The sequence below is a fragment of the Lampetra planeri genome, chromosome 53 (genome assembly GCF_965212315.1).
Source record: "Lampetra planeri chromosome 53, kcLamPlan1.2.h2, whole genome shotgun sequence".
Classification (NCBI taxonomy): Eukaryota; Metazoa; Chordata; class Hyperoartia; order Petromyzontiformes; family Petromyzontidae; genus Lampetra; species Lampetra planeri.
In genome coordinates, this window is record NC_136159.1 from 568,898 (window position 1) to 580,164 (window position 11,267).

Sequence of the window (11,267 nt, forward strand, 5' to 3'; positions counted from 1 at the left end):
CAAATCCTCCATCATACGAAAGCATTGTACATGACCGTGGTGTGGCATGGTTGGCATTGACCCTGCTGCAAGGAATGAAATGGAACCCCCCCCCCCCCTTGACTGCCATCCCCCCCCCCTCTTTGCAGCCCGGCGCTTGGACCACTCCGGTCGGTCGACCTCGGTGCAGCTGCACTGCCTGCACAATCCATGGCCACGTGACAACGTAGACAACGAACGTGACCCAAATGGAAGCCCCCAAACGGCAAGGGGGCTTCCTTCCTTTAACACGCGAGACACCGACCCAAACGACATGGGCACGCGAGACCCAGACCACAGACCCCAGAGGCTTCATCCCAGGAGTGGCCTCTCCTCCTGCACGGGAGAACAGCAGGACTCACGCACGCCCCGCCGGCAACGTGCACGCGGGCGGACACGCGCACGCACGGACTCACACCCACACCCTCTCACCTTCTTCTTGGAGAACCTCTCACTCTGCCGGGCCACTTGAGATTTTCCGTGCGTCTCGCCAGGCCTTATGGTTATCCTGATGGCCGGCTGGGCGGCGACGGCGGTAGTGTCGTCGGTGGTGGCGGTGGGGCGCAGTCCATTCAATTCCGTCTGCTGCTGCTGCTGCTGCCGCTTGGCACCACGCCGCATGCTCTGTATCTTGAGCTTCAGCCCACCCTCCGCAAAGTTCGTCTCGGTGATGGAAAACTCCCGGTCGTGGTCGCACGAGACGGCGGCGGCGGCGTCGCCGAGCGCTCGCGCCCTCACCGCGGCGCTGCTCGGCTGCTCGTGCGACCGAACGGTGCCCGGGTCCGTCGTCGGCAGCATCCTGCGCATCGTGGAGGTTTTTGGCGGCTCGGCAGCGGCGGAACTTGGCTCACCGACGGAGCGACCTCCTCCCGAGCCGCATCGGCCCACGATTCCTTCGGACGAATCAACGCCGCAGCTCAATTGTGGTGGCTCAAGGGATGGCGGGTCGATCGATGAAACGCGGCAGCTTCATAACTGTAGCTCCCTCGCCTGCATTTTCATATATAAATATATAATTGGTTAATCCTCTTCAACGGAAATCCACCGTCCCTCAAATGTTCCCCGGAACGCCGAGACGAAGCAAGATCGAAAGCCTCGGGAAGCAGCCGATGATCAGGCCGCGAAGACACCGCCGTTCATCTCTGCGAAGGCACCACGAGAATGCGAGTCATAGTTATCCGCAGGGAAACGTACACGGGCGCCTCCGCGTACAGGCCTTCGCTGCGCCATGATCATCAAACACAACCGCTCCTGTGAGTGCTGGAAATGCAGTGCACATGTATCAATATCATTTAAATACTTGAAAATGTTGTGTTGTAGCGTAGTTGGTGTAGGCCCCGGGGTTCCTGGTCTCCAGTGCAGTTGCACCGCCTGCACACCTGATAGCTCCACCACTTCAGGAGGAAACCGTGCCAAAATGAGTGTCTAATAAGTCACTTATTTACTCGGGAAAGTCTCAATACTCTAAACTCTTTTTCAGGGTGTGCCCTGAAATTGGGACGTTTGACCCGTTCCGGTCGCGAGTGTCTAACACGAGGGACCAAATCAGGAATCCCGGAGAAAGCCGCAGCATAGAAGGGGAATCATCTCACATATGGCTCGCGGGATGACGCAGAGCTCCCAATCTTCAAACCATGAGTTCAATATCCAACCGGCATCAACTTGGCCTAACATCATCATCATCCCTTTGAGGTTGGTTAAACATGAACCACAACCATGAGACTCCAGCGCTCGGTAATGTGTCAGTTATTGATCTCTGGATAAATTGTATCCTACCATGGGAATGTGGAATGTCCACCAATGGGTCAGCGCTGTTAGATACAGATGCACGTCACCAAAGTTTCGTTGGGGCATAGCACGAATGTGACATTCTACTTTGCAATCATATCGATTCATCATGACCATCAACAACAAGAGTCTTGACCACTCTACTGCTGGATGACAACCTCCACAAGCTGCAATATTGTATGCTTATTCTTCTCAAATAACCAATCAGGTCCTAAGAAAATAAATCCCTGCCATGAACATATGTAAAAACACACATCACGTGGTTCATGATATAGATATATGTCATGTATATCATAAATCACGTTGTTCATGATGCATAGTCACCTCCAATCAAGTCAACATAAATCTGCCCTAGTTCGTTGAAACTCGGAAGCTAAGCAGGTATTTACGAGCCTGGCTAGTGCTGGGATGAGTGACCACCAGGGCTTGCCAGGTGTTGTAGGTGTGGCCAGTAGACGACAGCGCTGAGTGTTACCTCGTTGTACAGAGCACCTGTGCTGCGCTGGGATTTCTCCTGCTACGGAAGTTTCTGTGCCACACGAAGAAGACAAACTCCCATGATGAATGGAATCAATGGCCAAATTCCAAATGTAGCAGAACCCTCCTAAAGTCGATGCGAATCCTTCCTCAATCCATGAGCTGACACTTATTGTTAAGATGATGATGATGGAATTCTTGTTAAGCGTGTGTTTGCGTGGGCCATCTCCAATTAAAAATCCGAATTTTATCATCCACTACAGTTGCACAAACTACGGAATGGTGACCGGAGAACATCTTTATAAAACACTTTAAGAATGTAGCATCTGCGGTGGTCCCAGTTTTAGTGACGTATTGTTATCACCAAGGATTATTTGTGTTATTTGTGCCGTGCCTCTGGTGTTTATTGTTTTGGTTCTGCATTAATATCCCTCCACGTGGAACTGCCACTGACTACTAATGTGCTCCCCTCCCACAGCCAAGGCACGCACCAGCACCAACACGAGCCGATAGCATTTTCAAATACAACCACGAGTCATCCCCCGCGTGAACACAGCACGAGCCCCAGCTGAAACACCTTCTATAATCACCAGCCATGGTCGATCCACTGCTGGATGAACATCTTCCATAATTCGCCGGCGTCCATCGCAACCCTACGAACTCTGTACGGAAGCCCTCTGCTCGCGGCTAGCAGAGCTCGACGTTTAGCTACTGAAGGCATTTACATTCGCCACAATAATAATCCACCTAGCACCTGCACTAGAGCTGAGCTGATTGCATCGCTCCATCTCCCACGGTGACAACCTCTCGGACGCGTTCCATCCCTTGGCTGCCACTCCGTTATTTTCCTCGACCATCGGTCCCCTTCTGTCCGTGGCGCGTCCTGCACAAAGCGCCACGCTCCCACTTCCCTCCACAGTTTGGATGATGTCATTAAACTTGCGTGCGCGTGTTCTCTAATCCACGTGGTTGCTTCCTCCATGCAGCACTTCCACATCCCGCATACAGTCGAGAATTTACACAGAACTGTGCTGCATTTAACTCACACACTGCTCTGGCTACACGTGTTCGTATTCGTACTCCGGCTGGTCGTAAGCTCATTAACACATGAACAATTGCAACAATGCAAATTTAGCAATAAGCCGTGTAGATTCAACATACATTCACATCATTATTTACTTATATATGCCTATGCATACCTATTTATATTGCTAGATATATACACACACAAATATCGCTCTATAGCCTACACAGACTGTTGGTGCAAGTGTTGTTAGCGAGCACCTATTAAGGCTGGCACGACGCACCATGGGGAGGTGGTTGTGGCCAGAAACCACAGGCATGTCCGCCTTTGTCTCCCCAGGCTACCGTTTTGTTTTTGACACACGGCACCAGGTGCTCATTTAAGGCTGAGTCGGCCTAGGAGGATGGGCTGGGACCACAGGCACCACGCGGCCCGCTGCAGGTCGGCCGTGCGCTGCTGCTGCCACTTGACGTGGGACCGCTGGGACCGCTGGGACCGCTGGGATCGCTGGGATCGCTGGGATCTCTGGGATCGCTGGGACCGCTGGGATCGCTGGGATCTCTGGGACCGCTGGGTTCTCTGGGACCGCTGGGATCGCTGGGATCTCTGGGACCGCTGGGATCGCTGGGATCGCTGAGACCGCTGGGACCGCTGGGACCGCTGGGATCGCTGGGACCGCTGGGATCGCTGAGACCGCTGGGATCGCTGGGACCGCTGGGACCGCTGGGATAGCTGTGACCGCTGGGATCGCTGTGACCGCTGGGATCGCTGAGACCGCTGGGATCGCTGGGATCGCTGGGACCGCTGGGACCGCTGGGATCGCTGGGATCGCTGGGACCGCTGGGATCGCTGTGACCGCTGGGACCGCTGGGATCGCTGAGACCGCTGGGATCGCTGGGATCGCTGGGACCGCTGGGATTGCTGTGACCGCTGGGACCGCTGGGATCGCTGGGACCGCTGGGATCACTGAGACCGCTGGGATCGCTGGGATCGCTGGGACCGCTGGGATCGCTGTGACCGCTGGGATAGCTGGGATCGCTGGGACCGCTGGGATCGCTGGGACCGCTGGGATCGCTGGGATCGCTGTGATCACTGGGATCGCTGGGATCGCTGGGATCGCTGGGATCGCTGGGATCTCTGGGATCGCTGGGATCTCTGGGACCGCTGGGTTCTCTGGGACCGCTGGGATCGCTGGGATCTCTGGGACCGCTGGGATCGCTGGGATCGCTGAGACCGCTGGGACCGCTGGGACCGCTGGGATCGCTGGGACCGCTGGGATCGCTGAGACCGCTGGGATCGCTGGGACCGCTGGGACCGCTGGGATCGCTGTGACCGCTGGGATCGCTGTGACCGCTGGGACCGCTGGGATCGCTGAGACCGCTGGGATCGCTGGGATCGCTGGGACCGCTGGGATCGCTGGGATCGCTGGGACCGCTGGGATCGCTGTGACCGCTGGGACCGCTGGGATTGCTGAGACCGCTGGGATCGCTGGGATCGCTGGGACCGCTGGGATTGCTGTGACCGCTGGGACCGCTGGGATCGCTGGGACCGCTGGGATCACTGAGACCGCTGGGATCGCTGGGATCGCTGGGACCGCTGGGATCGCTGTGACCGCTGGGATCGCTGGGATCGCTGGGACCGCTGGGATCGCTGGGACCGCTGGGATCGCTGGGATCGCTGTGATCACTGGGATCGCTGGGATCGCTGGGACCGCTGGGATCGCTGGGATCGCTGGGATCGCTGGGATTGCTGAGACTGCTGGGATCGCTGGGATCGCTGGGACCGCTGGAATCGCTGGGATCGCTGGGATCGCTGAGACCGCTGGGATCGCTGGGATCGTTGAGACTGCTGAGACCGCTGGGATCGCTGAGACCGCTGGGACCGCTGGGACCGATTGGATCGCTGGGATCGCTGGGACCGCTGGGATCGCTGGGATCGCTGGGACCGCTGGGATCGCTGGGATCGCTGGGATCGCTGAGACCGCTGGGATCGCTGGGATCGTTGAGACCGCTGAGACCGCTGGGATCGCTGAGACCGCTGGGACCGCTGGGACCGATGGGATCTCGGCGAGCCCAGCGATTCCAGCGAGCGCACCACCGGCTGCGCCACCGCCCCGCACGACATCGATCATCCACTCGCCACGTGTCCAGGACACGCAAGCAACGCGACGGGGAGGCCGCACGCCGCTCAGCACCATCAGCCGTGCAAGCGACGGCGGAGCGACATCTCTCACATTCTTGTGCAAATGCATTCTCTTGCCTTTTGTTTTTAATTTGTTCGTCAAAAAACCTACAAGCTTCTTATTTCAGAACGATACAAACATCTCCCTGGTATCCACCAAGCGCGGCCGTGCGTGCGAGGGTGTAGTTGCTACACGTGTGTAGTTGTTTACATGTGTTGTGACATGTGTGCGCGAAGTATGTAACGCGCGCGCGTGCGTTGCGGACGGGAGCGGTGGCGCAGTGGTTAGCGCACTGCGCTACGACCCCAGCGTTCTCGAGTCCCGCTCGTGACCAATGATCTGTGCAGAGTATCGGGACCGGTCCTGGGGCTTCCCCTACGTCGACTCGGCCTTAAAACGAGTCCCTGCTGCTGTGCCGTGTGTGTGTGTAAACACCTGCACTGGAAAGACAAAGGCGGCCGGTCGTGGTGCTAATCAGCCACACTCCCTAGGGCGCCGTGGTGGCCTCCGTCGGAGCTCGCTGTAAGCACTTGCCCCAACCGCCTGCGAAGGCTATAGGGGTGATCTTTGTATTATCTTGAGACATGTCAAGCACACGTGTGCCGAGCGAAGTGCATGCTGAAGCCCATGTGACAATACGATGCCTGTACACGGCGATTCGTGTGTATTACATGTAGTTAGCATGCACCATCTCACACGTGTGTAACATGTGATCTATGTCACATACACACACAAGCTACGGAGCTGTGAGCGAGCGGCACATGCAGCTGCGCTGCTGCCGTGCGCGCTGCTGCAGTTGCCCTGTCGCGGATCCATCCCATGTGCCGTGTGTGCATCCTATCGTGTGGTTATGTACGCACATTTTTTTGTAGACTTGTGTGTGTACACGTGTGTGTGTACACGTGTGTGTGTACACGTGTGTGTGTGTAGTATATGTTGTGTATGTGCGACGTGTTATACAATTTCCGAACGTGTACGTACACACAGAGTCGCGTGTGTGCAGTCTACGTTAAGTGCAGCATCTACGCACTACAGCATACACTGCGCTGACACGCGTACACACACACACGTGTGTGTGTACGCGTGTGTGTAGTATAAGAGTGCACGATATACTTTGTGTAAACGTGTGTGTGTGTGTACACGTGTGTGCAGTAGATACTGACTGCAGTACGCACGGCGTGACACACGTGTGTGTGTGTGTACACGTGTGTGTGTGTGTGTACACGTGCGTGTGTGTGTACACGTGTGTACACGTGTGTGTGTACACGTGTGTGTGTGTACACGTGTGTGTGTACACGTGTGTGTGTGTGTACACGTGTGTGTGTGTACACGTGTGTGTGTACACGTGTGTGTGTGTACACGTGTGTGTGTGTGTACACGTGTGTACACGTGTGTGTGTACACGTGTGTGTGTGTACACGTGTGTGTGTGTGTACACGTGTGTACACGTGTGTGTGTGTGTGTACACGTGTGTGTGTACACGTGTGTGTGTGTATACGTGTGTGTGTGTACACGTGTGTGTGTACACGTGTGTGTGTGTACACGTGTCTGTGTGTGTGTACACGTGTGTGTGTGTAGTGGTGCAGTCCGCACGAACCTGCACGACGCTCGCTGTGCGCTGCCCGCTCTCTGCGCCGCTGTCACCCGCGAATGTGAACGGCGAGAGTGGCGAGAGTGGAGAGAGTGGTGAGGATGGTGAGAGTGGCAAGAGTGGTGAGAGTGGTGAGGATGGTGAGGATGGTGAGAGTGGTGAGAGTGGTGAGGATGGTGAGAGTGGTGAGTGTGGTGAGGATGGTGAGAGTGGTGAGAGTGGTGAGTGTGGCGAGAGTGGTGAGTGTGGTGAGAGTGGCGAGAGTGGTGAGGATGGTGCCGCTGACATCGCGCTGCCAGATGAGGACCCCCCCCCCACTACAGCCCAAGACCCGCGCTTTGCGCATGCGCACTGCCAGCAACCGACGGATTTTTCGATGCTCCGGGATTTTTTTTTGTTTGCGAGGGATGAGGCTGAGAGAGGGTGGGTAATGGGGTTGGGTGATGGGGGGAGTTATGGGGGGTGGTTAATGGGGTTGGGTGATGGGGGTGGGTGTGGTGGGTGTGGCGGGTGGGGGGTGATGGGGGGTGGGTGATGGGGGGGTGATGGGGGAGTGGGTGATGTGGGGTGGGTGTGGTGGGTGGGGGGTGATGGGGGGTGGGTGATGGGAGGGTGGGTGATGGGGGTGGGTGATGGGGGTGGGTGATGGGGGGGTGGGTGATGGGGGGGTGGGTAATGGGGGGGTGGGTGATGGGGGAGTGGGTGATGGGGGGGTGGGTAATGGGGGGGTGGGTGATGGGGGAGTGGGTGATGGGAGGGTGGGTAATGGGGGGGGGGTGATGGGGGGTGGGTGATGGGGGGGTGGGTGATGGGGGGTGGGTAATGGGAAGGTGGGTGATGGGGGAGTGGGTGATGGGGGTGGGTGATGGGGTTGGGTGATGGAGGGGTGGGTGTGGCGAGTGGGGTGTGATGGGGGTGGGTGATGGGGGGTGATGGTAGTGGTGCAGGGGTGATGCGTTTTGATGGTGGGTGGTAGTGCCAGTAATGTGACAGTGGTGTTTGTGAATGATAGACCCCTCTGAAGGAACATCTGCGCCGGTTTGAAACAATCAGACTGGCCCGCTTACGATCCATCCTGGAATTAACCAGACTGGGTCGTGTGAGGAACTCGCGCAGACCCTTGAAAGACCGACCAGGGCACAGTCCCGTCGGTGAGCTCCTCCGACAGGCGAAGCTGCGTTGGCTGGACCACGCAGCCCACATGCCCAGCCACTGAGTGCCCAAGCAGCTTCTGGTTGACCAGACAGGGGGGGGGGGTGAACGGGCGCGGCACGGGCTAGAGAAGGGATTTGGAGCGAAGTGTGCTTGCCGGCGACTGGTATCACTCGTGTCAAGATCGGCCTGTGTAGAGGAGGCTCGTGAAGGTCAACAATGGGCCGTTTGAGGAAGTTACCCTCCAAACACAGAGGGGGGAGGAGGAATGACGCTCACAACAACGAGCGGAGTGCCGGGCGGCCAACACGAAGCAAGTTGACACAGTGGGACGCATTGGTGATGCCTCTGCCAGTCATCTTTGACAGTCAACCTATAAGCACCTGGGTCTGTCCCGTATTTTCCTATCAACAAGCCTTCGACACTTCCTGTGGCCTCATAGTGCACCTAGCCTGGCACAAGCGCCTGGAGACGTGGCTGCCGCTGAGTGTCGAATGGCGGCTGTTGTTGGTGAGTGATGGTGATGGTGGTAATGGGTGATGGAGTGGTGGTCCGTGTTGTGGCTGATTTCCATGTTGGTGGATTAGGCGATGGTAGCTGTGATGGTAATGGGGCTAAGTGTGGTAGCGGTGTGTGAGGGTAATAATCTTGGTGTTGGCGGCTGGTGGTCGATGATAGTGATAACGATGGTGGTGGTAAGCTGTGGTGGTGGTGGTGGTTGTTGTGACAATGGTGGTGGGTGGTAGTGGTGGTAGCCTGCAAGTCCTGGTCGTGGTGGATGATGATGATGATTAATGCAAGTGTCGGTGGATGTCGGTGGTGGGAGGATAAACTGAGATTCAACATTGAGAAATATTCACCCAATTAAACTCAGCCCAATTACATCGATTTGCCAGCAGTTGAGCGCCGCACATTCTATGCAAATGGAATTGTCTCATTCTCGTCGTCGGTTCCCTTCTCGCTTTGAGTTCTCGTGCTAAACGACAACGTGTGCCCATCAGTAGAACCATCCCACTCCAGTCAAACTAAAATAACCACGTCGAGTACATATGCTATACACCTATTAGCATTTTGTGAAATTGTAAAACCAATGAGATGAACGACAAAGTATAATGTGAGAGTGTGTTTGTGTCTGAGTGTGGCTGTGTGGGTGAGAGTGTTTGTGTCTGAGTGTGGCTGTGTGGGTGAGAGCCTGTTTGTGTCTGAGTGTGGCTGTGTGGGTGAGAGTGTGTTTGTGTCTGAGTGTGGCTGTGTGGGTGAGAGTGTGTTTGTGTCTGAGTGTGGCTGTGTGGGTGAGAGTGTGTTTGTGTCTGAGTGTGGCTGTGTGGGTGAGAGTGTGTTTGTGTCTGAGTGTGGCTGTGTGGGTGAGAGTGTGGTTGTGTCTGAGTGTGGCTGTGTGGGTGAGAGTGTGGTTGTGTCTGAGTGTGGCTGTGTGGGTGAGAGTGTGTTTGTGTCTGAGTGTGGCTGTGTGGGTGAGAGTGTGGTTGTGTCTGAGTGTGGCTGTGTGGGTGAGAGTGTGGTTGTGTCTGAGTGTGGCTGTGTGGGTGAGAGTGTGTTTGTGTCTGAGTGTGGCTGTGTGGGTGAGAGTGTGTTTGTGTCTGAGTGTGGCTGTGTGGGTGAGAGTGTGTTTGTGTCTGAGTGTGGCTGTGTGGGTGAGAGTGTGTTTGTGTCTGAGTGTGGCTGTGTGGGTGAGAGTGTGTTTGTGTCTGAGTGTGGCTGTGTGGGTGAGAGTGTGTTTGTGTCTGAGTGTGGCTGTGTGGGTGAGAGTGTGTTTGTGTCTGAGTGTGGCTGTGTGGGTGAGAGTGTGGTTGTGTCTGAGTGTGGCTGTGTGGGTGAGAGTGTGGTTGTGTCTGAGTGTGGCTGTGTGGGTGAGAGTGTGTTTGAGTCTGAGTGTGGCTGTGTGGGTGAGAGTGTGTTTGTGTCTGAGTGTGGCTGTGTGGGTGAGAGTGTGTTTGTGTCTGAGTGTGGCTGTGTGGGTGAGAGTGTGTTTGTGTCTGAGTGTGGCTGTGTGGGTGAGAGTGTGTTTGTGTCTGAGTGTGGCTGTGTGGGTGAGAGTGTGTTTGTGTCTGAGTGTGGCTGTGTGGGTGAGAGTGTATTTGTGTCTGAGTGTGGCTGTGTGGGTGAGAGTGTGTTTGTGTCTGAGTGTGGCTGTGTGGGTGAGAGTGTGGTTGTGTCTGAGTGTGGCTGTGTGGGTGAGAGTGTGTTTGAGTCTGAGTGTGGCTGTGTGGGTGAGAGTGTGTTTGTGTCTGAGTGTGGCTGTGTGGGTGAGAGTGTGTTTGTGTCTGAGTGTGGCTGTGTGGGTGAGAGTGTGTTTGTGTCTGAGTGTGGCTGTGTGGGTGAGAGTGTGTTTGTGTCTGAGTGTGGCTGTGTGGGTGAGAGTGTGTTTGTGTCTGAGTGTGGCTTTGTGGGTGAGAGTGTGTTTGTGTCTGAGTGTGGCTGTGTGGGTGAGAGTGTGTTTGTGTCTGAGTGTGGCTGTGTGGGTGAGAGTGTGCTTGTGTCTGAGTGTGGCTGTGTGGGTGAGAGTGTGTTTGTGTCTGAGTGTGGCTGTGTGGGTGAGAGTGTGTTTGTGTCTGAGTGTGGCTGTGTGGGTGAGAGTGTGTTTGTGTCTGAGTGTGGCTGTGTGGGTGAGAGTGTGGTTGTGTCTGAGTGTGGCTGTGTGGGTGAGAGTGTGGTTGTGTCTGAGTGTGGCTGTGTGGGTGAGAGTGTGTTTGAGTCTGAGTGTGGCTGTGTGGGTGAGAGTGTGTTTGTGTCTGAGTGTGGCTGTGTGGGTGAGAGTGTGTTTGTGTCTGAGTGTGGCTGTGTGGGTGAGAGTGTGTTTGTGTCTGAGTGTGGCTGTGTGGGTGAGAGTGTGTTTGTGTCTGAGTGTGGCTGTGTGGGTGAGAGTGTGTTTGTGTCTGAGTGTGGCTGTGTGGGTGAGAGTGTGTTTGTGTCTGAGTGTGGCTGTGTGGGTGAGAGTGTGTTTGTGTCTGAGTGTGGCTGTGTGGGTGAGAGTGTGGTTGTGTCTGAGTGTGGCTGTGTGGGTGAGAGTGTGTTTGA

At 56.0% G+C, this 11,267-nt stretch overlaps 1 protein-coding gene across 1 annotated transcript in view; it reads right to left on the bottom strand.

Moving 5' to 3' along the window:
* Positions 1-1,158, bottom strand: part of SETBP1 (SET binding protein 1) — an 83,001-nt gene extending 81,843 nt beyond the window's left edge. Inside the window, exon 1 of the mRNA XM_078617140.1 lies at positions 451-1,158. Coding sequence (XP_078473266.1) covers positions 451-825 — 375 coding nt within the window. The 5' untranslated portion in view covers positions 826-1,158. The remainder of the gene's footprint in view (positions 1-450) is intronic.
* Positions 1,159-11,267: the final 10,109 nt, after the last annotated feature.